General features: G+C 37.8%; 5 protein-coding genes across 11 annotated transcripts; 3 read left to right on the top strand and 2 right to left on the bottom strand.

The window, feature by feature from the left end:
- The first annotated feature begins 157 nt into the window (after positions 1–157).
- LOC128261839 (adenylate kinase isoenzyme 5) lies at positions 158–6,895 on the top strand. 4 transcript variants are annotated; one of them, XM_052995734.1, is made up of 9 exons: positions 158–1,142; positions 3,089–3,400; positions 3,639–3,781; positions 4,209–4,391; positions 5,028–5,136; positions 5,227–5,518; positions 5,581–5,797; positions 5,938–6,102; positions 6,162–6,895. In XM_052995734.1, exons 1-9 carry the CDS (start codon positions 1,121–1,123, stop codon positions 6,567–6,569), a joined length of 1,851 nt encoding a protein of 616 aa, XP_052851694.1. In that variant the 5' UTR covers positions 158–1,120; the 3' UTR covers positions 6,570–6,895. The 4 variants fall into 4 exon arrangements, with proteins under 4 accessions (XP_052851694.1, XP_052851693.1, XP_052851692.1 ...); XM_052995733.1 differs by having other exon boundaries at positions 5,212–5,518; XM_052995732.1 differs by having other exon boundaries at positions 5,028–5,518.
- A 1,133-nt stretch (positions 6,896–8,028) lies between these two features.
- LOC128261364 (uncharacterized) lies at positions 8,029–11,298 on the bottom strand. The gene is made up of 3 exons (XM_052995028.1): positions 10,842–11,298; positions 10,472–10,769; positions 8,029–9,352 (listed from the first exon to the last, which is right to left on the bottom strand). The coding sequence occupies exons 1-3, from the start codon at positions 11,270–11,272 to the stop codon at positions 8,096–8,098; spliced, it is 1,986 nt and encodes a 661-aa protein (XP_052850988.1). The 5' UTR covers positions 11,273–11,298; the 3' UTR covers positions 8,029–8,095.
- Positions 11,299–12,597: 1,299 nt separating this feature from the next.
- LOC128261625 (uncharacterized) lies at positions 12,598–15,326 on the bottom strand. Of its 2 annotated transcripts, XM_052995406.1 has the most exons (4): positions 15,214–15,326; positions 14,283–14,576; positions 13,937–14,222; positions 12,598–13,883 (listed from the first exon to the last, which is right to left on the bottom strand). In XM_052995406.1, exons 2-4 carry the CDS (start codon positions 14,462–14,464, stop codon positions 12,627–12,629), a joined length of 1,725 nt encoding a protein of 574 aa, XP_052851366.1. In that variant the 5' UTR covers positions 14,465–14,576; positions 15,214–15,326; the 3' UTR covers positions 12,598–12,626. The 2 variants fall into 2 exon arrangements, with proteins under 2 accessions (XP_052851366.1, XP_052851365.1); XM_052995405.1 differs by lacking the exon at positions 15,214–15,326 and having other exon boundaries at positions 14,283–14,724.
- Positions 15,327–15,531: 205 nt separating this feature from the next.
- Positions 15,532–18,360, top strand: LOC128261425 (uncharacterized). Its single transcript, XM_052995118.1, has 3 exons — positions 15,532–15,941; positions 16,004–18,160; positions 18,220–18,360. The coding sequence occupies exons 1-2, from the start codon at positions 15,538–15,540 to the stop codon at positions 17,661–17,663; spliced, it is 2,064 nt and encodes a 687-aa protein (XP_052851078.1). The 5' UTR covers positions 15,532–15,537; the 3' UTR covers positions 17,664–18,160; positions 18,220–18,360.
- A 2,629-nt stretch (positions 18,361–20,989) lies between these two features.
- On the top strand, positions 20,990–27,069 carry LOC128262640 (uncharacterized). 3 transcript variants are annotated; one of them, XM_052997018.1, is made up of 2 exons: positions 20,990–21,171; positions 25,382–27,069. In XM_052997018.1, exons 1-2 carry the CDS (start codon positions 21,072–21,074, stop codon positions 27,061–27,063), a joined length of 1,782 nt encoding a protein of 593 aa, XP_052852978.1. In that variant the 5' UTR covers positions 20,990–21,071; the 3' UTR covers positions 27,064–27,069. The 3 variants fall into 3 exon arrangements, with proteins under 3 accessions (XP_052852978.1, XP_052852980.1, XP_052852979.1); XM_052997020.1 differs by lacking the exon at positions 20,990–21,171 and adding an exon at positions 22,190–22,858; XM_052997019.1 differs by lacking the exon at positions 20,990–21,171 and adding an exon at positions 24,863–25,300.
- The last annotated feature ends 779 nt before the right edge of the window (positions 27,070–27,848 follow it).

Here is a 27,848-nt window from a genome sequence, read left to right as displayed (position 1 = left end):
TAATTTGTATATAACTGCTATAACTACTTAACAATTCCCTCGATTTAAAATAAGTGACTTAGATTCAAAACAGTTTTTTTTGCCTTAATTCTTTTCCCCAAAGAAAATATTTAGCTAAATTTATATGAATTAAAAAAAATTTTTTTTTTTTTTTTACAAATTTGTGTATTAAACTGGAACTATTTTTTCGAGCCGCAAAACATTAAACTTGTCCTCTTGACTTGAACAGCTGCAAGTCAGAGGATTTATTTACACCTATAAAAACAGAAGGTAAGCTGACAACAGCAAACAACAAAGACGACAGGACACGACGGTAGTAATGGCAACCAAAATCGGGAAAATGTTTCAAAAAGCGTTCCACACATGTGATAGTTCGTACCCATAAAGGATGTGTGGGAAACGCACCTCTGGCTCCAGGACACAGGACACTTTGTTTGGAGCGCATAAACAAATGGCGGCCCATGAATGACACGGACAAGATAACTGTATATTATTTATGGGGGGAAAGGCGCGGAGGGGTTCTAAGGTCGTGCGTGAAACTTCCAGCGGGCGAGGAAATCCCGACCGCCATAGACAAGGGGAAGCCACCCACGCTCCACTGGAACTGCACTGCTGGAACTCATAAAGTATTCATTAATTGGAAAAGTGACCAGGGCACTCGGAACCGGGCTCGTAGAGCTAAAAACCGAGTCACTTGTCAATTTTGAAACTCAGTTTCGTTTCGGACGTTCGTCGAGGAGTACGTGTTCGGTTTGTTGAACCCTCGGAAATCAGAACGCCGCTAATTCAGGAATCAAAACACACCAGAACCGGCAACGTCATGTAGTTCGCTTTTGTGCGTGTTGCCGACGATAAAACGCGAGAACAAGTATCCCAGAGATACCGATAATAAATGTAGACATATTGTTTATAATATGCACATTGAGCGAATACCATTAACGGTAGCCATGGACAGCGTGCAAAACATTTGTGGAATTTTACCAATTTAATAAACAGAACTGCTTCTGAAGAACTCCATTAGCGGAATAATCACTTTTTGAGTAGAGAGTGAACACTCACGGGTGTGCGGTAGGGAAAACACAATTGCGAAAATTCAGCTATACTGGCCACCGAATGGATAATGGGTATTTGTTTAGACACAGGTGAGTAATGCCACATGCAGGAGATCCGTTATCAAAGATTAGCATTGCCTCTCCACGGCCAAAGATAATAAAAAGAACCCTAATGAGTCGCGCATGCTGAACACGTCAGGTGGAATACAAAACAGAAAGTTTCATTAGTTTTTGTGACTACGAATTCCGTGTGAAGAAGCTCGAAACGAGGTCTCAAAGTAATAGAATAAATTTCAGCTGATCTTTAAAGCTTACGCAACCTTTTGGGGCATACTTTTGGGAGCAAAAATGAGTGTGGAATATACTTCCCTTAAAATGTTTAAATAAGTTTAGTTAAACGAAAACTTGACGTTTATTATAAGAAAACTCCAATACAAAAATTAGTGGGGAAATATGTGCAGTTTTTAGTGTTTTAGTGTACATTTATTCGATCAACGTATTATTAAAGTTTATAATAGGTAACTAACTTGCATAGAAATATGAAATTAAAGCAGCCATGACTTTTCATGACCAACGTTTAAAAAAATCAGCCTTTTATTAAATAGCTCTCTTTTCCTTCAATGCCAATAGACTTACAAATATATGTTCCGGTTTTATTACTTATCGGTGACATATTCAATTGACCACTATTCAAAGGGCATTTTCAATTGAAATTACTGCAATCAGTTGCTTTGAAAATCATTTAAAAAACAATTATCTGCGACAAAATGGTTTTGTAATGCTTATACGGATATTAAACGTACCATACAAAGCGTTATATCAAAATCAAGACCTTGCCCAATGCTGTAATTTGTATCGGAATTCGGATCCTTTAACCTCGATGGCTGCCAGGTCCTTGGACATGTTCGTTGACCACCAAAGCTAATACACATAAATCCTGAAAAACAAAAAGGAAACTAAAACTAAAACTAAAGTAGGGAAACCCCCGTGCGGAAAAGGGATAGCAACAATAACAAAACATGTCAATTAAATAAAACTGCAGGAAAATCAATAAAAATGTCACAAGACCGAACTGGTTTTCCGGCTGGAAAAACGTGAAATTGCCGCGGGGGTTAACTCGAGTTGGGGTTCGGGATGGGGTGGGGTCTGTATCTGTATAAAGCCACAAAATCGCTAGAGAATTGCCAGGGGCCGCAGCTGATTTTCCATGAATGAATTCAGCGGTGACGCCATACTATACTAGACACGGTTGCCATACAATTAAATAATTGTTAAACATGTTTTAATGATGTGTTTTGTGATTTGTTTCGATCCCCTTTTTCCATTACGAGTGAGTCGAGTGCGTGTGGTTCTGTCACTAATTTCCTACTCCTGGCAAATTGCTTCCGGCCTCGACGAAGGCTGGCTAATGCCAACTTGGCACGTTACGGCCTGCCCTTGTCCGGACCCGGGTTTCCTCGCGCTAACTTGCCAACACATCCGGTTTCCGGTTGAAAAATTGCTGAGCTTTGGCCGAGGGTCAACTGTTGCTCACACACATGAACAAAAGACTTTTGAACTACCTGTTTAATTATCAAAAAGGCTATTTGCTTTCTTTTCTTTATAATTGTTAATCGATTTTGACTATTTTTTTTTTGTCAAAAATTCAATTTTGGTATCTACTGTTTAAAAGGTTTCTCTTGCCCAATAAAAAACAATTTAGCTACCTGATTATTAAATTTTATTTATTTTCTAAAGAACAGTCAAGTGAATTGTGTTAAAAATAAATTGTTGATATATACGTTTAAGATCCCAAAAACAAAACTATTAATCTAGAATGGATAAAATATGTTTGGTGAAGGTTTCTTATTTAATTTTACTTAAGTCTTAGGCAAAAAAAACATGGGGGAACTTTTAAAATATAATAATAATAATTAAACTTGTACTACGTGAGGTTCCCCCACAGTAGATAACTTTTTTAGTATTTATACAAAACAGCATTCAGATTTTGTAGAATGAAATGCAGATATTTATAAAATCTTTTCAACAATTTCCAGATGCCAGCGCGGCACAAGATACCGGCGAACAAGGCAACGATTGGAGTCTTACACGGAATCGAAATGGCCAAAATGCTGGCGATTTGGAGGCCGCTGCGGCGGGGGGGCGATTCGGTTCTGCCAATGTCGGCGCTATCGATATGCAAAATGCTGGAAAAATCAAATTCGATCCGCCCAAAGTGCCAGTGATATTTGTTTTAGGCGGCCCCGGTAGTGGCAAGGTCACCCATTGCGACACTTTCATGCAGGAGCGACGCGGAGTAACGCACATCAACATGATGGATCTGCTGCAGCAATATGCAATGGGCAATGGTAAGTAGCTATGTTAAAATCGCTGGGGTTTTAAAACTGGACTTAAAGGTGTCCAAAAGTATGCAATGACAAAAGGAACATCGTCTTTTTATCAGACTTACGATTATAAATAGATTGTTGCATACTTTTAGGAAGCTTTTAAAGGGGATTTCAAAGTTTTAGGCCATTCTGTAGCACAACCAATATAATGTTGAGTGGTCTCATGTTAAAATTAAACTGCTTTATTTTCCCATTACAGACATGCAGGACTTTTCGCAACTATCGTCGAAAACAGTCACCGAGGTGCTGATGTTGGAAATGAAAATGGCTCCAGCTGCCAAAGCATACCTGATATCGGGATATCCACGCTCAATGCGCGACGTTGTCGAGTATTCTGAGAAGGTAGTTTTCCACCCACCAACGGCTAATTTGCCAGCTCTTTTATTTATTGTGAAGCCATTTTTTGTTGGCGCACATTTTATTTGCCCAGTAAATTGCTGCTGAACTATTTGAACTAATTAACGGGCAAATGGGTCGCCGACAGTGTGTTTATTCGACTATAATTCCCATGGATTTACAGTGAGGTCCACATTCATTGGTTATTACATATGCAGGTGATAATTGGACGGCCTTGGGGCCAAGCGGTACTTAGGGAGTTCCTAACGCCCAGTCACGTACACATGGCGTTAACCAATGGTATAGACCCCTATCATTGCATAAGTAGGACACATTTTGTAAACAGAACTTTCAGCCTTACAATTTGGGTGGCCTTTAACTCAAAACTAATATTCTTTGACTAATTTTTTGTTTTGATGTTTCTCTCTTTCAGATTCAAGTCGTGAATGGCGTGATTCTCATATCCTGGCGTCAATCGGTTTTACAGAAGCAAATCGATTATGGGGCCAAATTAGGTCATGTAGTACTCTCCTTAGCCAAAATGGAATTGGAAAATTTCTTCAAAAATGTGATGCCAGTCGCTGATTATTTTGATCAAAGCGACATGTTGTTGGCCGTGAGTATTTTATAATTTATTCCCAAAATAAATGTAAAATAAAATAACAAAATAATGCGTTTCACAAACCTGATATATTGTAACTTAAAAGTATGGGTTTTCACACAATTTTATAAACACCAAAAGGCATAAGTAGAATAAAGGTTGTTAAAAAAAGAAACATCTCCAAAAATTTAAATTTAATTCTTTTTATTCATAAACTTTTTAGCAAAAAGAAACTCCAAAAAGCCAAAGGTATTATACCCTTGCAATGAACACAATAATTGTTTTAAGCATACTAGTTTACTAACTTTACTTAAATTAGGTTCTTCCGATGATGACCACACTTAAAAGGTCTCCTAAAAATATTATAAGCGATTTAATGCAAATATATTCAGAAATTTCTAATTTTTTTTTCCATATTAAAAAAAAAGAAATTATTCAAAAATGTTTCCCAATCTTATAGTAAGCCTTAAATCGAAAAAATACTAAAATTACTTTTCTGAATGGTTTAAAAAAAGCTTAAGAAAGCATAAGATTGTCATTCGAAATTTCTGGCGGATTCTGCAATGCACTCAGCAAGGGTCTAATAGTAGAGTTATCATAATATTGGTTTTATCCGTTATTTAATTTGATTCTCCTCACCTATTCCTGCAGGTAAATGGCGAGCGTGCTCCCACAGAGGTGTACAAAGACTTTCGCACCGCTGTCCTCGATATACTAAGCGCCCTCGAGAACCAAGAGGCCGTGATGAACGGAGTTACAGGTATGGGCAGAGGGATACATGATATACCCGGCAGTATAGTTAGCGTAGACACCGCACCAAGTCAAGCCCAACAAGCGCCTCAAATTGCAGAAGACATCGCGACCACGGGCACCGTTCTGGCCAGAGATTTGGCCATCGAACCCATGGTGGGTGGGCGTGGTGGTCCCAATGGGTCAGTGGCCGTGGCCATCAAAACGGGGACCACCAGTGCGGATGACGACAGTGGTGTTGTGGTCACCCAGCAGCCAAAGTTGCGACCGGAAGCCGGACCGGATGAATCGAGTCTGCCACCCATTATTTGGGTGATCGGCGGTCCTGGCAGCAACAAGGCCACACTTTGCCTCAAGGCCGTCGGTCTAAATCCTGGCTGGGCTCACATTAGGTATGTTGGAGTAGAAAACCTACCTTATTTAATATTTATAAATTTATAAATTCTGTTACCAGTGTCGGTCGCCTGTTGCGCAATATCACGGACTCTGCACCACGTGCCAATACGGAAAGTTTCGCAGTGAAAGAGGCTTTGGCCGCCGGGGATATGGCCCCAGAAAAGGCGCTCCATCAGCTGCTGGAAACCAATCTGCAACAGTTACGAGATAGAACTGGAATCATCATAGATGGGTACCCCAGGAATATTCAGCATGTAAAGTACTTTGAGAATAAGGTGAGATTTTGGATGATATAACAAAATGAACTTGTTACGGAGCTTTACATTTTCGTAAAATTATATTAATCGTTCGATGAAAAACAAATTTTAAGTTAAAGCATATCTTAAACTGTTCTTCATTTCTTTTTATTTCTCAGTACAAACAAAGACCGCCCATTATCCTGCTCGATTGCTCAAAACTTCAGCTGGGCAGAGGACGAATAGACGATACAGTATCCTCATTTCGCCGTCGTTTGGAGCTCTTTCGCGAGCAAACCCTGCCAATGCTTAAGATCCTGGATACCAGCAATCGTTTGCAGATTGTGAGTAGCTGACAACAGCAGTACAGAATATTGTTTACAACGATTCAACGATTTCCCAGGTCGATGGAGACACGGACAGTCCATCCGTGCAGCGTGAATTCGAGCGTCTCATCCGTAATCACATTCAGAGGCTGTTGAACAAAACCGATGACACGGATGATGCAGCCCCGCTGGACAACCAAATGATGCGTAACGAGCAAACGGATGCCATCCTCCATGATCTGGAGACCAATGTCCCGGGAGCCGTGCCCACAATAAGTCACCACGTAAGCATGATGAACGGCCATCTGAAGAATCGGGGCAGTGCCTTGGGCAGTGGGAAGCACCAGGGGCAGATGATGAACGGACATGTTCCCGGCAGACCCGGAACCGGAACAGGAAACGGACCAGTCGCCCAACCCGCAACCGTCGATTTCCGGCACATGCTCGAGGAGGCCGAGCGATATCCGGTCGATTCGTATATGTAGAGTAGGCGTACGAGTCAAAGGAATCCGTGGTGCAAGCATATTTCAAAGCTTTATAGTTTTCTAATGGACCTAGACTAAGCGTATTGTTAATGCTGGTTTTGTTGAATTTTTAAGGGAGTAGGTATGTGCTAGGGACCAATGCGTAAATAAGTCCGACTAGTTTAAGAGTTAGAAGAATTCAATTCAGTACTTTATTTCACTAGACGAGTACCGACTAAGCCTAACCTAAGAGTGCCTTCGTTGCAGGCACCAATGTAATTGAGGGGTAGCCATAAACTTGAACGATTTCAATAAAAGCAAAAACTCCAAATATGGTCATTAAACTAGCAGTTTTATTTACATTTCTGTTTTGCGAAGAATTTATATATTTTTATACCCTTACAGAGGGTATTATAATTTCAGTCAGAAGTTTGCAACGCATTCAAAGGAGACATCTTCGACCCTATAAAGTATATATATTCTTGATCAGCATCACTAGGAGAGTCGATCTAGCCATGTCCGTCTGTCTGTCCGTCCGTCTGTCCGTCCGCTTCTACGCAAACTAGTCTTACAGTTTTAAAGCTATCTGAATGAAACTTTCCCAAAAGTTGTCTTTCTATTGCCTGATCGGCCGACTGTAGCATATACATAGCTCCCATAGGAACAATCGGAAAAAAAAATAAAAAAAATTATAACTTTGCTGTTTTTTAATTTTTTTTTAGATCTTCGACATATAGTAATGGTTAAATATTTCAGAATTACGGTTTAAATTTTATCAAAATCGGACGAATATATCATAAAGCTCCCATAGAAACAATAAAAATATATAAAATAACTATATAATAATTGAGCTGCAAATCATCACAGCTTCAATGTTTTTAAGCATATACGCAAGTAAATCATAATTTTAATGTTTTAAAGAATGTTTAGTTTTTGTAATAGCTGCAAGGGTATATGAACTTCGTCTTGCCGAAGCTATTTACTTATGTGATGGTGACCATTACCTAGCTGCTTTCAAAGCGCTCTTACCAGCTGTTAATATGATCGGTTAACCCCAGCAAATAGTAACGCCAATGCTTGATATCATCAAGTAATTTTATGGGATTAGAAACAGATGTCTACTAGTTTACCTAATTATATGTAAATCGAGAAGAGTTTTCCACAAAAACTATTGGTTAATCTATGAAAATTTTACAAAGCACTCAATGAAGTAAAGCTTACATATGACGAAAGCCTTACCAATTATATGGTAAATATAAGATGATAAGTGATAAAAAAGGATATGAGACACAAAGTTACCAAGTTAGAAAAACCGATTCCAAGTTTTTAAGCTTATAATTTAATTTTACAATTTTCTTTGCTATAAATAGTTTTAGATTTTATTTTATTTGCCTAAAAACTAAAGGCTTACTTTAATTAAAGCTAAACGCATTTATAGGAAGACTTCGTAATCGCAAGAATCAAAAATGACAATTAAGCCGAAAATTAATGAAACGATTTTCAAAGTCTACATTTTAATTAGTACTAAAATTGCTCTCAAGAGATTGTTATGACTTGAGGTCACTAAAGCAAATGCAATACAGCTTGGCCAGTTTGTCCTCGATGCAGGTTGAGTCCTCCTTGTAGGTGTTAGTCCTGCTGATTTTCTCTACATCCACCTCGGCCTTTTGGGTGGCGTTGTTGTAGACCACGGTGGCCTGAAAATCGGCACTGTTTTCCGCGACCTTGAACTTGATACGATAGACGGCAGTCTCGACCTGGTTGAGTTCGTCGTACCACTGGACACCCAGACTCGTTTTGATCTCAGTCTTGTGGACATAGTTCAGTGTTAGGTTGCTGCACAGGTGACTGAGATTCTTGTGTACAAAATACTCGTTCATCCGATCGATCACACTCTCGGCAATGGTGTCCGTCCACGTCTGGCCCTTGATCGTCTTGTAGGGATCACAGGTGCACCAGTGCTCTTCGATTCCCGCCTGTGAGCAGGTGCGATCCACTGGCAGTGGATAAAATAGCGATTGGCAAGTGGGACAGTCGAATGACTTGGGCAACACCGGGCCATCGGGGGTGCCACCAATCTCGACGATGTGCTTCAGCGTATTGTGCAGATCAAAGTTGGAGCTCAGCCTGTGCTGATTCAATTCCAATGCCTGCACATAGGTGGGATATGTTTCGCGGAACCAGGGCGGCAGGTATATGAACATCATGGGCAGTCGCTCCTCCAAAAAGCCCTCCTGCAGCCAGGTCAGCTTGCCAAATCTGGTGCCGTGGTCGGCAAAGAATATCATGATCATTTCCTCAAAAGCCCCATCTGTGTGAAAATCGAGCAGATCTCCAAGGACCTTGTCCTGCATGGCCGAGGGCAAGAAGGGATCGTCATGACTAAAGTGGTTCGACCAGAACATGCCCCAAATGGGTCGCTCGTGGACAAAACGCTGCGCAAACTGGCGGCCATAGTCGTAAATATATCGATTCGCCATTCTACGGCCCAGACAATATCGCATGTAGTCATGTTCGGGCAGCCGATACACATCCAACTCGGACTCCAGAGCCCGCAACATTGGCCGGAAGTAGTAGTCCATGGGCTTTCTGGTGAAGCCAGGCTTCAGATAACTGAAATGATTCGAATTACTCTCGTCCTCCGCATAGCCCGTCAAATAGCTGGCGTTCTTAAAGTACTTCCACATCATCGGCATCTCATCCAAGCAGCCAGCTTTGTTCGTATCGCACACTTGTTCCCTGGCCGTTCTCTCCGAATAACCACTTAGGATGGCGAGTATATTGGGAAAGGAATTATCGGCCACCTGCAAAAGATCATATTAACTTTTGAAAAAGCAAGTTTATACCATTCAACATAGACCTTTGATTCGATTTTTTTTTCTAGCTATGATAAATACACTTGCTCTTACACATAGTTTTATGTCAAATTTACTGGACATCTAAGTAATTATTGGTTTATGCATAGTTGTTTACTCATAATGTGGACATGACTTTATTTCAAATTGTTTGTTTGTCAAATTGAACACCTTTACAGCTGTGAGTATTTGAAGATAAGCTTACTCGTTGCAAACAGTTAGAAGTGGGTCTTCTCAATTAAGAAAAAATAAAGTAACTGATAAATATTCGACCGAAAGGAAGATATTGATCAGCATCTTCTGGCGAGTCGCTTTGGCTTTGTTTACCTGACCCTTATCTGTAAATACGAAAGCTTTCACTTTACTGCCATTTCTATTTATGATAGATTTCCGTGTAAAAATACACATCTCTTAACCAAAAATGTACATAAATTATCATATATATATATATATCTTTCTAAAAGAATTCAGCGTGCTAAATTTGAATCTGCACTCAAAAAAGTTCTTATAAAACTCAACACCATATAAACGAATTCATTATTTCAAAATTAAATTAAATTATCAAGTAAATTAATAGTTATTTTTATAAATCGTTATTTATTGCAAAACTCATTATTATTGTTATATTTATTTAAAAATTATTAATTAATTATTATTAATTATTATTAAAATAGTTAAAAAATAGTTATTTTAATAAATCGTTTTCTATTAAGGATTCAAAAAAATCCAGCATCAATATTTTAGGACCTGGTTCGGGATTTGCTCATCGAAATCTTTTAAAAAATAATTCTTTTATTGTTGTGAAAACATTAGGTTTAAGCCTGATAGTATAATTTTGATACCATATTGTCTTTAGTTTTCTTTAAATCAATTTAAACTTTTTGTTTTAAGTTGTTCTAGTAAATAAGCAACCGACAAAATAATGGAAAACTTTGTTTTTTTTTAGGAAAATTTAAATTAGAATGTATTTTATATATTTTTAACTTTAACCTAACCTAAACTACAAATTTTTAGCTTCTGGCTTGCTTCTCTGCTTTGATTTGTTTAGAAATGTAACTTTTTTCTCACCTTATTGTACCCCTGCATCTCGTACCACCCAGCACCCTGAAGGAAGCTAAAGACCTTGGGCATAGTGCGGCGTAGATTTATCCGGGAAAGCGAGTCGATGCCGTACATTATGACACTTGGCTTGCGGGCGGCCCGCGGTTTTTGGAGGTCCTTGGGCAGCGGCTGATGCTGGACGAACATGAAGGCGTCCTTCTGGAGGACCACTTTGGGATCCTCAGCCGTCTGGCACTCGACGACCATGCCCTCCACATGCTGCGGCACCACATATCCATCGGTGAAATACTTTTTGGCCGTGAGACTGCGCGATTGGATAATTGGACAACGTTTGGATAACGTTTTTCTAGCAATTGGGGGGTTCACCGTATCTTACTTGTCGTAGGTATCTGCCTGACTGCCGTATTTGATTTCCCGGTAGAAACAATTGTATTCCGCTTCAGTGAAGTTGAGCAGTTGTAGACCAACTTCATCGTCGATATGCAAAATATGTCGTTTAAGTTTTTCATTGTACTCGGTCGATACGAGATCACTCTCATTCGAGCAGGTGACTAGGACTTGAGGCTTATATATTTCCATCACTTCGGCATTAAAGGGATCCACGTAGGGGATCTGGCACTTTTGGGTTTTCACATAATACAGCTGTGGCTTGGGCTTGGCCAAAATTCGCGAACGCGGAGATGGCTGTAATTGGCCCAACTCCAAAGATATATTTGACCGCTGAATCAGAAACACTACAGTTACAACAAAACAGCACAAGCCCAAGAACTTGTAGAGTGGGTGGCTGGCGCGAAATCTCGTCTCCATGGTGTGACTTCGAGCACATAACCGACCCGACTGAACTAAAATCACAGACCCCCGAAGAAACGCTCAAATATACGCGCTTTCGTTATCACACCCCTTTAATGAGCAGCACGCTCGCACAAATACCTTCGAACTGGAGCCTACACGCTTTAATTCTTTCAAATATTTTTACGCTGCTGTTAAAGAAGAATGTCAAATGGCACGAGCACTGATAGTAAGAAAAATGTTTGCCACAGGAAAATTCGTAATTGATTGATTTGTTTAGGGTCAGTCAAAAATAGGTGCTACTAGTTGTAATAAAGGCCTTCAACAATTACTTTAATTAAAAAAAAACACATAAAAAATAACAAGTTATATACCACCAAATAATAGATATCATATTTTATGATATTTAATAAATTCTTTCAAAGCAATAAATGAACATATCTTTGTAAAAAGCTGTTCGTTCGCACTTGCATATGCGATATAGCCTTCGGACCTTATCGTCAACACAGTTCAACATTGGGCCAAACATATTAATGCGGCTGATGAGCTCATTTATCATTTGTCCCTATGTTTATATCTCACAGAGTAGTGGCAAGAAAAGTAATTGTTTTTGGACTGGGACAGCTTAAAATTGTCAAAATCGAGGTTCACTGTAATAGGGTCATTTCGATTCATGAATTAATTTTATTTGAAATTTTGCGTTTTTAACAAAGAAACGTTTTTCGCTTTTCTTAGTATTAATTGTAAGCCAATTATTCGCTTCAAAGGAAAGTATATTCCATAGAATTAAAAGGCACCAAATTTTTAGGGAAATAGTAATTGTTAAGTATTGTAGAATTATGGTTTTAATTTCATTACATCATAGGCATAGCTCCCATAAGAAAAATCAATATACAAAAAAAAAAGCAATTTTAAATAAATGTAACTTCTAATTATTTAATTAATTAGAATTACACTTTTAATTAAGCTGCCATTGGAACGATCGAATAATTAAGGTGAAAGTCATCATCGCCTCAACGTTTTAGAACATATACGCATATATATCAAATTTTAGATGTTTTAAAGAGTATTCAATTTCTGCAATAGCTGCAAGGGTATGTGTGCTTCGGCTTGGCGAAGTTTGCTTTTTTTCTTGTTTTTCAGTATATTGGTTTTGGCATTGAAAGTTAGACGTATTGTCAATTTGTATGTACATTTAGAATAACTTTGAAGGATGCAACTTTAAAGCCTTTTGTCAAAGGCTTTGACATAACAGACTCCTTGATCGCTAGAGATTTTCACACCTATATTTTTTTATTTTGTCATCCGTTTTTTATTGTAATATTTTTTTTTTTTTGCGAATTTATTTTATTTTGTAACTGTTTGCAGTTTATTATGTTATTGTCCGTAATTTTGATAGACATATGCAATATAACTTTTGTATCTTATTAGGCACGCATACCGAATCGGATCCATACCTATTAATGCGGCTGATGAGCTCAACATTTATCTCTAGTTCTTCAGTTTCTACGTCGTAGAGAGTGGTGGCAAAGAACTCGGCCATGTTCTGGTGAACCTGGAACTTGGTGTGATAGTGTCGCATTCCCATCGGTCGGCTTTCATCTCCCTCGACCTCGTCCATTCTCTGTTCGGTGATGTTGACTGTCTTCAGAGTGAGGTTGCTGCACAGATGCTGGATGTGGTTATGCCGGAGGTAGTGGTTTATGCGATCCACTACCAGATCGGCCATGCGCCAGGTCCATGATTGCTCCTCCTCCACTTCCTGGTAGTTGTGGCAAGTGCAGTAGGCCTCCGCTATGGAAGCTTGCAAACAGCTGCGATTCTCGGGCAGCGGATAAAAGAGCGATTGACACTGGGGGCAGTCAAAGGACCAGGAAGTGTTTCTGACCTCCAGTGGTCCTCCTATATTAACGATGTGCTTTAACGTGCTGTACACATCAAAGTTTGAGCTCAGACGCTTCTGATTCTGGGACAGAGCATCGGCATACTGCGGATACATCTTGCGGAACCAGGGTGGCAGGTAAATGAACATCATGGGCAGCCGCTGCTCCAGAAATGATTCCTTCATACGCATCAGGGGACCATAACGAGCTCCATGGTCCGAGAAAAATATCATAATCGTATGCTCAAAAGCTCCGTCTTTCTCAAAATTCAGCAGGTCGTTAAGGATCTTGTGCTGCATGGCCGATAGCATAAAGAAGTCGTCGTGACTGAAGTGAGTCGACCAGAACATGCCCCAAATGGGCCGATCGGCCACGAAGCGCTGCATAAACTGGCGGCAATAATCGAAGATGTAGCTGTTGGCCAGCCGTCGACCCAGGCAGTATTTCATAAAACAACCAGGGCAAAATTGGATTAGAGTTTCTTTTTCCAGGGCCGTTATAAAGGGGCGAAAGTAATAATCTGTGGGCTTTACGGAAAAGCCTGGTTTCAGGTAATTAAATGTATTCGAGGACCCCTCATCCTCAGCATAGGCCGTCAAATAGCCTTCTTTCTTGAAGTCTTTCCATATAAAGGGTATTTTATCCAAACACCCATCAGTATCAGTATTGCAAACCTGAGTGGCTGCCGTTTCCGGCGAATAGCCAGTTAGCATAGCAAATATGTTGGGAAAAGAATTATCCGACACCTATTGTATACTTAAATTAAATAATTTCATTAAATGGACAACACTGTTCTAACCTTGTTGTATCCCATCATTTCGAACCATCCAGGTGACTTAAGGAACTCGTATATCATGGGCATCATGCGACGCAGATTTGTGCGAGAAACAGTATCTATGCCGTACATAATGACACTGGGCTTTCGATGGGGCTGTATGTTCTGATGAGTTTCTTGGTATTGGACAAACATAAACGCGTCCTTTTGCAGGGTTCTCATCGCGTCCGCTGTCCTGCAGTCCACCAGCATCCCTTCCACATCCAATGGCACCAAATAGTCCTGAGTCAGCTTAGTTCTGTTTCCTTTTCTGGTTTGTAAACAATTTATTTTTTACAAAATCCTAACATTACTTATATCGCAACATTACTTGTCGTAGCGATCCGGTGATTGACCGTAAATAATTTTCTGGTAAAAGCACGCAAAGTCACTCCTGTTGGTCAGGGACAACTTATGAACCACCTCTTCATTAATATGCAGCATATATTGATTTAAAAGGTCATCGTAATGCACCGTAATCAGATCACTTTCATTGGTGCAAGGTATAAACATCGTCGGTTTGTTGACTTTCAAGAACTCCTCATTAAAGGGATCCACATAGGGAATTTTACACTTGCCAGATTTCACGTAAAAGTGTTTTTCGACTCCGTGAATTTCCCGTATACTAATTTTAAAATTTGTATTATCATTCAAAGAAAGCATAATCCATAGACATATAAAAGTTATCACTAGCAAGAACCCAAAAAGTTGATTAATAGTGCTTGTAAAAACACGCACCATTATAGATATGTCAGCCAAATAAAAATTTTTATGTTATTAACTTCTGTCTGAGCTAACAAATAAAATGTAATTTCACGGCGGATTTTTATTAAAATAAGGCTTAAACATGAATATGTTATTAGTGTGTTTAGGTTTTATTTATTATTAATTAACCATAGTCTTTTTAAAGGTGCACAGCAATTTTAATTTAAATAATTACGATACACCAATGTAACTGGTTTGGCTTTCAACTACCGAGTGACTTCAAAAATTCATTTCTAAGCTACTAAAGAAAATGTTGAATTGAGAATGCGTAACTTTGAGATAAAAGCTTTTCTCTCATAAATACACTTTTGCAAAAATATAAGCCGTCGAGCTAAGTAGCTTTAGCCTAAGGTAAGAAACTATTTATGCTCATTAGTTCGTAATTGTTTGTATTCCTACAAACATTTTACTATTCCTCATTTTTAACTAACATTTGTAGATTCAATTCATTTTCTGCATTTTTTGGACTGAGAATTACTAAAGATCTTTGCTTTTACTTTTTTAAAGGTATGCCATCTTCATTGATATTTCCGATAGATCACAGGTCAAAAGATGGATTATTGATTGACAGATTTTTGCCGAAAGAACGTGAGAAAATGGCTTTCCAAATTTCTTTTTAGATTTCCGGAAGACTTTGGACGAGTTCATTGGGAGTGACTGATCGAGATCTTTGAACCGACAAATGAAAGATATTTCAGCAACATTTTACATTTTTTCTGGTATAACACCGTGTAAATGTGAATTAACCATGAAATTTACTTTCTTTTGGAGCTGAATGAACTCCATGAAATAGTATATACGCAGATCAGTTGGGAGTTGGTATGACAGCACATAGGACACTGCTCTTGATAATCAGCTTGCTCGCATTGAGCCCTTTGCCTATAGCTGCAAAAAGGCGACCAGTTCATCGATCTACACAAATCGAACATGAGCACTACATCAAGACATCGGAGTGTCATATTGCGTATAACCCAAGAGAGGAAAAAAATAAGAAAAAAGTCACCGCAAATGCTGACAACAATAATAGTTGCTCCAAAGGTGATAATTTGATTAGTACTCGATTCGATGAAAAGCTCCAGCAATATGTAATGCATGTCAACGGTTCGGTTGCGCAATCGATTTTGAGGATTATGAAGGAGGAATCGCCTAATTTGATAGGATACAATTGCAGTTATCGTGAGATCAAAAGAGCGAATAAAAGTAACACGGCAAACGCTGCTGTTGTGTAAGTACTATATTAGCTCTAATATGGGTAATACAAAATCTAATGAACACAATTTCAAATAGCTTGGGAGAAGAGGTGGCTTTTTGGGATAACTATGTTGTTCCTCGGTATGTCGATGGCCTGAAAGCAGCCTGCAGAAATGAACTGTTCGAGGATCTACAATCGGACACCTTTGCCTTTGTGCAACCCCTTAAAACTGATCCGCCACTTGTTTCCTGGCATCGAAGACCGAGTGTAATAATGATTGGTCTCGATGCAATTTCCCAACTGAAATTCCGTCGCAATATGCCTGAACTACTCAACCATCTTAGAACGCAGGGCTGGATAAATATGGAGGGATATGCCGCAGTGGGTAACCAAAGTCTGCACAATTTAATGGCTGTTCTAACAGGATATAGTCCTCATACTTGGACAAATCTCAAGTGCGATTCGAAAGAAGTTGGTTGCATAAAAACATTGCCGCTGATATGGAAGCGTTTCAAGAGAAAGGGATATGTCACATCCTATGGCGAGGGTATGTCTAATTTTACAATATTTAACCAAGACAAAGTGGGCCTTTTTGAAAAGTCCATTGACTTTTATGCTCGACCATTCTTTGAGCCAAGTAACAGTGAAGAGTGCATTGACAGACGGTTGAATATCAGGTATATCCTCGACTATTGTGAGCAGTATTTAAAGCGGCATGCACACTCGCCAAGACCATTGTTTGGAATTTTCTTGGGCAACAGTATAGGGCATGATAAATCCTATGCCAACGATAAAATGCGAGTTGAACTGTTGGACAAACTAAAGACACTTAGGAAAATGGGCGTTCTTTCCCAGTCGATTGTGATACTCTTCAGCGATCAGGGATCAGGCAAAAGTAAGGACTTTGTTGGAGAAAGACTGCCCATTCTGTTCATTTGGCTGCCACCCTGGTTCAGAGCTCTACATCCGGAAATAGTTCAGGGCCTGAGAATTAACAGCAAACGCCTCACTTCTCCATACGATCTGCATCTCACATTGCAGCACCTTTTGGAGATGGGTGAACGTTGGCCCCGAGCGGTGGACAAACTGGTGGATTGTCCCACCTGCCAGACCCTTTTCGCTCCCGTTCCCGAGAATCGCACCTGTTCGGATGCCGGAATTGCAGAATCGCACTGCCCGTGTGATAGCTACAAGCGGCTGAGCACCAAGCAGATACGGCAAATGTCTTTGGGAAAGCTCCTCGTCCGGAGTATAAACAATTTCCTGCACCACCACAATTTGCAAGATCTCTGCTCCAATCTCACTCTTAAAACCGTGAAAATGGTGCAACAACGCAAGGACAGGAAGTTGTCAAGTGGCAGCACCTTTCGAGTTGATTTTATAGCCACCCCGAATAACCCAATATTCTCGGCAACCACTCGCTATAATCGAATGTACCAATATCTGGAATACTTAAATGTAGAATCCATAACTCGATTGGATTCCTATCGAAACGATTCCGATTGCATGCGAAGGCTGAAAGGTAGAAAGTTCTGTATTTGCATGAATCGAATAGTTAACGATAAGCCAAAAACAAAATACAATGATAAAGAAAAGAACATCCCAAAAAAGAAAGCAAAGACAGAAATTCCAAACTCAAAAACTAAAAAGAAATTAGAGTCCAAAAAAGATATAAAGAAAATTGATGAAAGTTTATATGAATATCCAGACATGCACCCAGAAAATAACCAAGATATTGAAATTATTTCGGTATAAATGTGTTATTCTTTAAGTAAAGTTTTACACTGCCCAGCTTTTCAGTACTTTTTTCAGAAAAATACATACATCGGCATAAATTTGTTATGCCTGTTATGCAGCCAGAAAATAACCAAGAAATGTAAATTACCTCGGTATAAATGTGCTAAGCCTTAAATAAAGATTAAGACTTCTCAGTTGTTTAGTATTTTGTCAATAATAAAGATGTGCAGAAAGTGGTGTCAGTCAATAGCTGTTATTTGCATTGTTTTAGAACTACAGGCCATAAACCGAAATGTGAAGACAACTACTAAAATAAAATTAAACACGACTCTTGAAAGCGACATTGTTAGCTACAAATATGACTTCCAAAAAGAACAATTTGTACTACTTTTAAACCAAACAGCAGCCAATCAAAGTTTACAAAAACTTAAGAAAAAGTCAAGTCAAAACCCAAGTTTTACCTGTAGCTATAAAAGCTTGATCAAAAATTCAATGGGATCATATGAGAGAAACAAGTATGTTTTTAAATATTTTAAGGAATACAATGGCATATATAAGTTTATTTTTTTAACAGCCAGACAGATGAAGTTTCACTTAAGGATGGAGATGTGGTGCCCAAAAGTGTTGAAGCTATAATTACCATTTGTAGGAGTGAAATGCGTGAGGTGCTCCAAGTGAAACCCTTCATCTTTGTGCAAAGTAAAAAACAAATCGTCTTCAAAAGAACGCGAAACAATTTCCCAAACGTTGTGTTATTTGGATTTAATGGAGTGAACGACCGTTTTCAATTAGCACTTAAAGAAATTCTAGGGTCCAAGAAAACGGACGCTTTGTTTGGATTCAATAAGTACGGCAGAAATGGAGAGAACGAATACCTAAATCTGATTGTATTACTAACTGGCCATAATGCAAGTGCCACCGAAAGCCGTCACATAAATCTTTCGTCGCAATCTATTTTACAGCGTTTTAAAAACAAGGGTTATCTCACAGCGTTTGGAGAAGATATTACGCTAATAAGGAAGTTACCCTACGAGTTTGAGGCTCAACCTGCCGATTTTTATCTTAGACCCGCGTTAAAAGCAATCGCCGAGCAACAGCAAAAATTGCCACCAGGTAAAAGTGCCAATTTAGTTTACGACTATGGCCAGCAATTGTTTGAGCGTTATCTTAACACCTCGCAGCCATTTTTCGGTCTATTTTGGGCTGATACTTCTGAAGAGGAACAGCCTTATAGATTCAATTTTCTGGACTATTTAAAACGATTCAAGGAGCTGGGATTGTTCAAAGAGTCAATTGTGATCTTCCTCAGCGATCATGTGTGCAAGCCAATGCTTTTCATATGGCTGCCCATCTCGTTTCGTGAGAAATATCCGGAAATGGTTCAGAGCCTGAGAAAAAACAAGAGGCGAGTGATTTCACCGTTTGACCTTTACCTTACCCTGCAAAATATTTTGGAACTTGGAGATATTAGCACCCGGAATCGAACCCACACCGTGGATTGTCCAAGATGTCAAACACTTTTCGAGAAAATGCCCGAAACTCGAACCTGTCAAGATGCGGGATTTAACAAAAATGACTGCGAGTGTGCGTATTCAGCTGAACTTCGTCAAGGGTATCCCTTAAATTTAATACTTGGAAATTTGTTGGTCAAACGACTTAACAATTATCTTCGTACTAACAACCTGTTAGACGTTTGTGAAGAGCTTACTTTGTTATTTGTGAAGTCAGTTCACCAAATCAAAACAAACTTTAGAGGACAGATCAACACATATCGAGTTAGCTTTGTAACCACTCCGAATTCATCCAATTTTGTTGCCACTGTTGACTATTTTCCCGCTAAAAAGTGGCGCAATATTGAAAGTGCATCAATCCGATCTTTCTATCGATTTTATAGACATGTCAACGAATCGGAATGCGTGACAAAAAATGAATTCAAAAAGTATTGCCTGTGCAAGTCTGCAACACTTCGTTCCAAAACTAAACTAATGATAGATGATATCGTACACGAAGTAGAAGATCTGGAGCACAGTAGCTTGTTGAAAGAGGAGCAAATCAGAAAGGACATCGTCAGATTAAAGGACTTTCTAGCTAGCTTTTCAGGGCAGTCATTTGCATGGGCGTTTCGGAATGCTGCCACCACTGAACCACCTGAGAGCAATGAAGCCCATGTGAATGCTGAAAATAGCCTGCATTTCTGACTCAAAACTTTCCGCCTTGCTAATAAAATAATTTGCAGTAGATAAGATAAACCAGGAGCAATAAATCTTTAATTTATTTGAAGTCTGGAGCGTTTGCGTCGGGGATCTTGAGATGGTTGGTGCGGCAAGAAATAGTTTTATCTTTGTTTGTAAATGACGCCGACAGGTGTCACCTTATGTTTAAAAATCTGATAGCGAAAAATAACTGATGAACCTGCTTGATAGCATCCAGCATACAAAAGCTTCGATACAAGCGAATTTTAGATAAAATCAAATTTTAATGAAAGAGCAGAATGAGCTTGAAATTCTACAAAAAACAATTTTTTGGGAATATGAAGGGTTTGGTACACTTCAAATGTTTATTTTGTCGACATTATTTTGCTTTTATTCTTTAAACCGGAAATTAAATATTTTTTCATTTCCGCTAAGGCTCTTCGAACCGGAACTCGAAATATTCAGTGGCAATTGTTTCAGGGCTGATATTAAATATCCAATCAATCAAATGGAGCTTTTCCGAATGTGCCAAAAATATCTTTGTTGCCAAGGGTATATTGAATAGGCAGATAGATAGTTATGCGGATGTGTTAAGGGTTCAAAGTCAGTCTAGTCAACTAGTCTAACAGACAATAACAATTAGTCGCTTATCAATTGAAGGGCTGGTGCAGGTTTTATGTTTTGTAACTGTAAATTAATCCATCTTGTAAAAAACTTTCTTTCTTTCTTTATTTTTTAATTTTTTAAAAGATGTTATATTTTTAAAGTTGACTCAAAACAATTTTTTATGTTTTAAAGTTCATCAAAGAGGTAAGTTCTACAAAAAATAATGATTATGCTTTAAAAACTTTAACGTAACAGGCCGCCAAAAATTTTTTTTTATATTATTATATTATTATTTTTGTTTTTTTGAATGAAGCATTTTTAAGTGTATACTCTTTTTAAATACTTATTTTGTATACAAAAAAAAGATGTATCAGAAGCCTTTTAAACTATTCGATTACTTTATTTGGTTAGAAAGGTATGATTTTTGCAACGAATAAACTGAAATTGCGCCACTGTGCGACGATTGTTTGAATTAAGCGTCATCGTTATCCCAAACCATTTCCACAGTTTGACTCTCGTCCGATTCGGATTATATTCATTCCATTAGTCCACTGCGATAATTCGCAGGCTTCGGTTCTGCTCTGGCTCTCATCAAAGTCCGTAGAAAAAATAACACTTAATACCCAGGATGGCCAACAAAAAGATGTTCAACAGGACTACTTCAATTAGTCCTGGACAATTACATTATTATCACACGGATTTCTACTACTCCATGCCGGATTTGCATAGTAAGTAATATATTACATCAGCTTAAAACTCCATTTTTTTTGTAAATAAATGCAGTTTAAGAAGGAATGCAATTTAAAAAATCGCTAAAACTTAAACAAATGATATATGTACATATAAAGTGTTTAAAAAAAAGGGTTTTGCATTGAATCCTTTAGCAATGTCATTGCATTTTTGATCGGTTCTTAATACGTCGTGGACTTTCAGATGCTTTTGGGTAGCTTAGTACAATAAGAAGTAGAAGTAAACATAAGATTTATAATTTTTTTGTTTGTAAGAAAATAAATTAATCAGAAAACTCGTTGATACAGTGTGATATATACTTTTTCTTTTGTTCAATCTCTTTTAGATATTATTTGGTAAACAAGATATACTGGTAATCAGTACATACATGAAAAAACATTCTCATCTCTTAAATTCGTGATTTTATAATTTTAGTATTATATTTCTTCATATAACGTAATACTTTTGAACTTATCATCAACAAGTTAAGATAAGTTATTTATTATTTATTAAATTAAATAAGGAAAGTATATTATAAAGCAAATAAAACCCGAGATAGACTAAATATTTACTTTACGAGTAACGGGTATAAAAATTAAATATTGTTTAGTTCAGTTTTCAACCTTATTTTTAGCGCAGCCAACTTCGCTTCAAAACAAAAACAGTTTCTCTTAAAATTTTCTGGCCAAACTAAAATTTTTCCGAGCAGTGTTTCTCTTTTTCGCTCACGGTGGGAAATGAGAGCAAACACTTAAAAAAAATATATATTTTCTATTGTTTAAAAACAATTCTTTTACGGGCCTGTGCTAAGAATGTATTTTTTTTATTTTATTTTATGAGCCTAAAATATTGAGTTGAAGTCTGTGGTCTGTATGAGTTACGGGAAAACAAAAAGATAAACAAATGAAAAGTAATAAAGGTTTTTTTGTATGTGTACTCTTAAAAGAGAGAGCGCAGAGAGCATTTCGCAATGCGCTATCGCATTGTCTATATTTCTTTGGGGTTAAAATTTCCATTGCAGCAGAGCAGTTGAGTTGAGTTTCCGTCTCATTTGTTGGATTGCGTTGCGAGTGACTGAAGCGTTTTGTTTTTCCTCTGCCGAGTCGATTTAAAATTTCGTAATAATGATTGATAAATATTTAACCAAGTGGAACAGAAAGACGAAATGCTGAGTTACCCACACGAAAAAAGAGCAATTAAAATGCCTACTAATTTATAAATATTCAACGACGTGTTTCAACAACAAACAAAGATATGCGGAAGCAGACCTAAAAACAAAGTGTTAAATAGAAGAGACAACGGGAGAAATTTAAGCGAGAGAGCGTGGGAGAGAGAAAAACAGAGTACCGCGATAAGAGAGAGAGCAAATTGTTGATTATAATGTGTGTCAAAATATAACAACAAACCAATGGAAAAATCACTTGTTTTTGATAATAAATCATGGGACGCGGCACGTGTTTTTCGGATTCCCTATAAACATATATATATCAACCCACATATACCCGTCTAATTTTGGATATATGTTCACCTAAACAATAAAAAAAGAAAACAAAACAAAAGAAAAGAAAAGACAACAAAATCGACAAGTTCATGTGAAATTTACAAAAAAGTCTCACTTGTCACCACCTTATGACTTCAGCTAATCCCAAAGATATAGTGCAAATATAGGAAAGATACAAAAATCATGTAAGTGCCAACTAATTAATTTGCTGAGAAACGAATTTAAAACTACATGTGTAAATATGATTCGATTCCCTCGGTAAAATAAACAAACAAGAATAACATTTCCACAGGTGCTTGCAGCGGGTTTTGTATTTCAAATGCATATTTCCGTCGCGGCTACAAATGTTTTTCAAAACCAGAAAAAAAACCGGCTAAGATAGTTTCAAGGAAATTAAAACACTTGGAAAACAAGTTTTCGTTATATTTTATACATATGTTATCAGTATATTTAATATTTGTATGTTAAAATAAGTTTTATTTAATATTGAAAACATTTCTTTTTTTATTCTCAAATCCAATTGTAAATCTTCTTTTTGTTCAGGTCAAAAATAATACTTATGTTTTTTTAGGTCAAAAATGTTTCTGTGTTCCCAACAGGTTTTTTAAATGAAAATAATAGTTGTCAAAATGGCACAAAATGTAAATAAAATAAAATCCCAATAATTAACGACCTATGCCATTTTTTTAAAGTCACATACATATAGGTGTCTTTGTCGTGGGGAAAACTTGACAAAGGAAAATTACAGCCGGCAATCGTGAGAAATTCAAAAAAATAAATTTTGTTCAGTATTCCTCTCTTCATATGGCGACAATGAATTATTGTAAGTCAAGATTTAAGATAGTATTATTGATAACAAAAATTGGTAAATGGAAAAATGCTATCAAATTACAACACAATCACTTTTCGAAATTCGTTTATTGAGCTCTTATCACAGACTTTAGATTTAAAATAGCTATAACTTATTTATAGAGATTATTTTACCACCTTTTATATTTCGGCAAAATTTGTTGAAAAAAATTATCTTAATAGTATTAATAAAATTATTTTTACTATATAGCTTACACAATCGTTGTTTTCAACATTGTGCTAATGTCATTTTTGATATGTTTTTTAACTATTGTTCTAAACGATTGCTCAATTTTCTTTTTAAATTTACTTTTTTAAAGGCCTTCTCATTTTAATCCAAGCAACTTCTTTATTTTACTCTCCTGATTTTTAATTTTTTTTTAGTTTTTGCCATGCTTGGAAAATGTTAATTTTTCAAGACTCTCTTATCTCTCGTATTTTATTATGAGATTTTTCTTTAATTCGGTAACATTTTATATCTGTCCGTGCTGAACATGTTTCGTTGATAAGCAGTGAGAAGCGAAATTTGTTTTTGATATTGTTTTTAGCTCGAAGCTCGGGCTAAAAAAGCACTCGACAAAAACGTGACAACGTGTGCCATAAATACTATATTTATGTCACATAAGTTAGGCATATATAAAAATTTGGACATGTGTTCCTGATCACAACTCACTCGCTGACGTTGATAACGCCTGACTAATATGAACATCATAATGAAGAAGAAATAGGGCTTATCAAAGTTGGCATCAATAGGCTGGCGGTAATTAGCTAAGATCCTGATAACCACTATGCGTAACACTAATACCATGTGAGATTGAACAGCAACAGTAACAGTGGTAATAGAAAATTAATTAAATAAAATAAAATTCCTAAGATATACCCATTTATTAACTCCGATTTGAGTCGTTTTTACTGAAACTTAAATATATTTTCCTCTATGATTTTAAATTAGTTTCAAATTTTTCCAAGTTGTTGCAATTATTTTAAACTATAATATTTAATTAATATTAAAATATTATAAGCTTTTATAATTTCCAAAATAAATATATATTTCAATAAAATAAAAAAGATATAGCCAAAACAAATGTAAGTCGCTATAAATTTGCTTCTGTCAAATAGAATTTTTGTTATTTGATATAATTTTAAAAGCCTAAGTAAATGTACTACTAACTTGGTAGAAATTTTAAATCATTTTAAAACGATGAAGGACAATTTATAAAGGTTTCAGAAAGAATAGCTCATGTATATATTTACAAAAGCACTGCTGGAGTTTAAAGTATAGTATTTTAAAATATTGAAAGAATTAAGAAATTAGAAAAAGCCGCTCCTGTTCTAATTGTGATATGCCAACAGTGATAAGCGAATCTTTTTCCGCAAAACCAAGTCGGAGAAGAGCAAATGTTCCGGAGTCGTGGGTCGCTAAACATCGATCAAACAGAGGCTGTCACTTGGCTGCCCATCGATCTGGGCCTGCCAATTGAATCTTGTGAATAGCTTAGTTAAACACCGGGCCAATATCAATAATCGTGTCGGATTGTTGATACAATCTCGCCTCTCACAAATGCTCGACTGGTCATATAAAAATATAAGAAGGGGGCGGCGGCAGGCGTGAAAACAAACTGAGTCGGCTAGACTAATTTGATAATCGCACTATCAGGCAGTTTACAACAAACCTGGCTGGCAATCAGACGTATTCGCAGAAAACAGTTTTCCCTAGATCCTTTAATTTATTTTTTGAGCCGCCAAGATGCAGCCCTTAACGGAATATCACTTTGAAGGTGCCCCGTCAGGCCATATAAAAAATATGAATCTTAATATATCACGAGATAGTAATCTTTGTTATCTTTTTATTTTCGCAGAAACCCGCAAAATGCACGGAGTGAAGAGGGTGCTGATCTTCTGCCTGATGATTGTAATACTGCCGGCCATTCTTATCATTATGCCATTGCATCTGCGAAAGACAGTCTTTGCTGACGTCATTTATCCCATGGCCGAATCCGATATCATCGAGATTCGGGCCGGAATCTCGTCGATCTTCTGCTCGAAACACACCCTGCGAATGAGCTCCAATTTCAACGCATTTCAACTGCGAAATAAGCCTGAGATCGCCACAAACCGCAAGCATATTAGGCTGAAGAAGTCGATGACCCTGCCAGATGATACCCTGGAATATTGGGGATTCTTTTTGCTGAAAGGAGCCAAGGTGCATGTGAAATTGTGCTCCCGTTACGATGGCTCGAGCATCCTAATCATCCATGGCCACAGGGAGCTAAATCTCTGCGGCCTGACCGATCACAATAAGAACAAGGTGGGCGCTAATTATGCTAAAGGACACGAACAAGTTCAAGTGTTCTTCGAAGATAATGTGGAGATCACTGAGGAAAAGAGCAACCAGGACGTTATGATGGAGCATGAGAATCATGGGGGCGAGGACCTCAGCGAGGATGAAACGCAGCCACATTTGAGTATACCACCCAAGCACAATGGTTCGTCACAACCAAAACTTTTCAAAAAGAAACTGAAAAAAGGTGTAATTCATCACAGTGATCCCGATTTGAATGCAGTTACAGATCTGCAAGGATTACATCACACCGAACATATTTTAAATCATCACGATCACAGCTCCAACTCACCTGCACATCATCATAATCATTCTTTAAATAGTAGTCCAACGCATCATCAAGATCATTCCGAGCAGAGTTCAAATACCACAACCGAGGAAACTAGTCACAATCCCAAGCACATTCGTGATGAGCATCATTCGGATCTCAATTCGAGAGAGGATCATCGAGATCACAATTCAAGTGAGGATCATCCAAATCACCATTTGAGTGAGGATCATCCAAGCCATAATTCGAGTGAGATCCATAATTTAAACAGTGGGCAGCTGGCGATCCAACGCCGAAAAAGACACAATGGCGGAACCCATAGAAATCAGAGGAGGCAGGATCTCTACGAGAAGCTCTATAAGAGACCAAAACGGGATAACTTGCGGAATGTGTACGACAGAAGGCCCACTCATGGAGGCAATGCCATTAACTTCACTGAAACCGACGAGTCCAATTCAGTGTCCAGCTTCGAAACAGGACTGCAACAATGCTTCGATGGGATGGTCCTGCTGCAGAAATTCTTTAAGCCGAAAAATGAGTGCTCCAATCCGCACATAATGGAGACGTCGCCAAACAAGAGTTCGATGGTGGTGCACAATGTGATCGAAGATGGCTACTACTACTATATATTCTACAGCGACAACGATCATGTGAAGAACGAGATACACGCCATCTTCGACATTTACAAGCCGACCTATCAGTACTCTAATATGAGCGATACGCAGAGTTGTCTGAACACGACGAACTGTACGTTCACCATCAGTTTCCTTTCGGACGAGATCGTAGTGGTGGAGGTGCCCACGCGGGATGGCATCGAGCACGAGGAGGATGACATCACCAACCTGATCTCCACCTGCCATCCGCGCAGCGAAATATACGCCATATTTCCCATTACCGTGCTGGTCCTTATCCTCTGCTGCTCCTTCCTGTAGTCCCCCCCCAGAAAATCCAGCGAAGTCTTGTGATATTTATAGGGAGGCAACTACCGGGTGATATACACGCATGTGAGTGTGTGGTAACGTGATGGCCGGCCCCAAAACGAGAGCTTTTCGAGTAGCCATATAAAGTATATCTATAGCCCATATCGATTATACACACGGAATGAACAGTCTGAACAATTCGTTATCAATATTCGTAGTTTGTAATATGAATGTAGCCTAAGACGCAAGCATTTCAAAGTCTACAAATACTGGATTATATTAGGAATATAGGAAATATATGTAAATTGTATATTGAATACATGTATTTGTAGACAACAGTAGTTTTAAGATAGAACTTTAGGAATTAACAACAATATAAATAATTCTCATTTTTTATATAGGGATATATGTACCTCTTTGCTTTTTCGGTTGACATTAAAGTTGTTAGTTTCATTAAGTAGATACAAATTAAAAAGACATATTTTTAACTGAGATTTTTCGTTAAAATTGTTATTAATCATTTTAGATTTAAGTTCATTTATCGGTTTAGATTAAAATAAATTTAATGAGAAAAAAATGGATTTTTGTTTGTTATTTCCAATGCAGACATTCGGTCGGTGTCGTAATCATAAGCAGAATATTTTCCATTGGCTCTAATTTCAGGACAGAAAACAATTTTGTTGACTCTAGTTATTTAAGATTAATTCACACACAAGTCAGGCAGTCAATGCCCATTTGCCCGTTCTTTGTGTGTGGCTTGTTATTTTATTTCCTAATTTGGCCACGGGGGTAATGCA

Source organism: Drosophila gunungcola, unplaced genomic scaffold, assembly GCF_025200985.1.
Source record: "Drosophila gunungcola strain Sukarami unplaced genomic scaffold, Dgunungcola_SK_2 000001F, whole genome shotgun sequence".
Classification (NCBI taxonomy): domain Eukaryota; kingdom Metazoa; phylum Arthropoda; class Insecta; order Diptera; family Drosophilidae; genus Drosophila; species Drosophila gunungcola.
Note: the sequence above shows the minus strand (reverse complement) of the source record. Positions and strands in the feature narration are given on the sequence as shown.

Bases quoted from the DNA above. Each gene is read 5' to 3' on its own strand.
- LOC128261364 (XM_052995028.1), bottom strand. From the start codon at position 11,272: ATGGAGACGAGATTTCGCGCCAGCCACCCACTCTACAAGTTCTTGGGC. The intron at 10,770-10,841 runs GTAAGATACGGT...CCAATCGCGCAG, and splicing joins CAGGCAGATACCTACGACAA to TCTCACGGCCAAAAAGTATT. The intron at 9,353-10,471 runs GTGAGAAAAAAG...GATCTTTTGCAG, and splicing joins AGATGCAGGGGTACAATAAG to GTGGCCGATAATTCCTTTCC.
- LOC128261425 (XM_052995118.1), top strand. From the start codon at position 15,538: ATGACAGCACATAGGACACTGCTCTTGATAATCAGCTTGCTCGCATTG. The intron at 15,942-16,003 runs GTAAGTACTATA...AATTTCAAATAG, and splicing joins ACGGCAAACGCTGCTGTTGT to CTTGGGAGAAGAGGTGGCTT.
- LOC128261625 (XM_052995405.1), bottom strand. From the start codon at position 14,692: ATGGTGCGTGTTTTTACAAGCACTATTAATCAACTTTTTGGGTTCTTG. The intron at 14,223-14,282 runs GTAATGTTGCGA...TTTACAAACCAG, and splicing joins TCACCGGATCGCTACGACAA to AAAAGGAAACAGAACTAAGC. The intron at 13,884-13,936 runs GTTAGAACAGTG...AGTATACAATAG, and splicing joins AAATGATGGGATACAACAAG to GTGTCGGATAATTCTTTTCC.
- LOC128261839 (XM_052995732.1), top strand. From the start codon at position 1,121: ATGGGTATTTGTTTAGACACAG. The intron at 4,392-5,027 runs GTGAGTATTTTA...CTATTCCTGCAG, and splicing joins AAAGCGACATGTTGTTGGCC to GTAAATGGCGAGCGTGCTCC. The intron at 5,798-5,937 runs GTGAGATTTTGG...TTTATTTCTCAG, and splicing joins TAAAGTACTTTGAGAATAAG to TACAAACAAAGACCGCCCAT.
- LOC128262640 (XM_052997018.1), top strand. From the start codon at position 21,072: ATGGCCAACAAAAAGATGTTCAACAGGACTACTTCAATTAGTCCTGGA. The intron at 21,172-25,381 runs GTAAGTAATATA...TTATTTTCGCAG, and splicing joins CTCCATGCCGGATTTGCATA to AAACCCGCAAAATGCACGGA.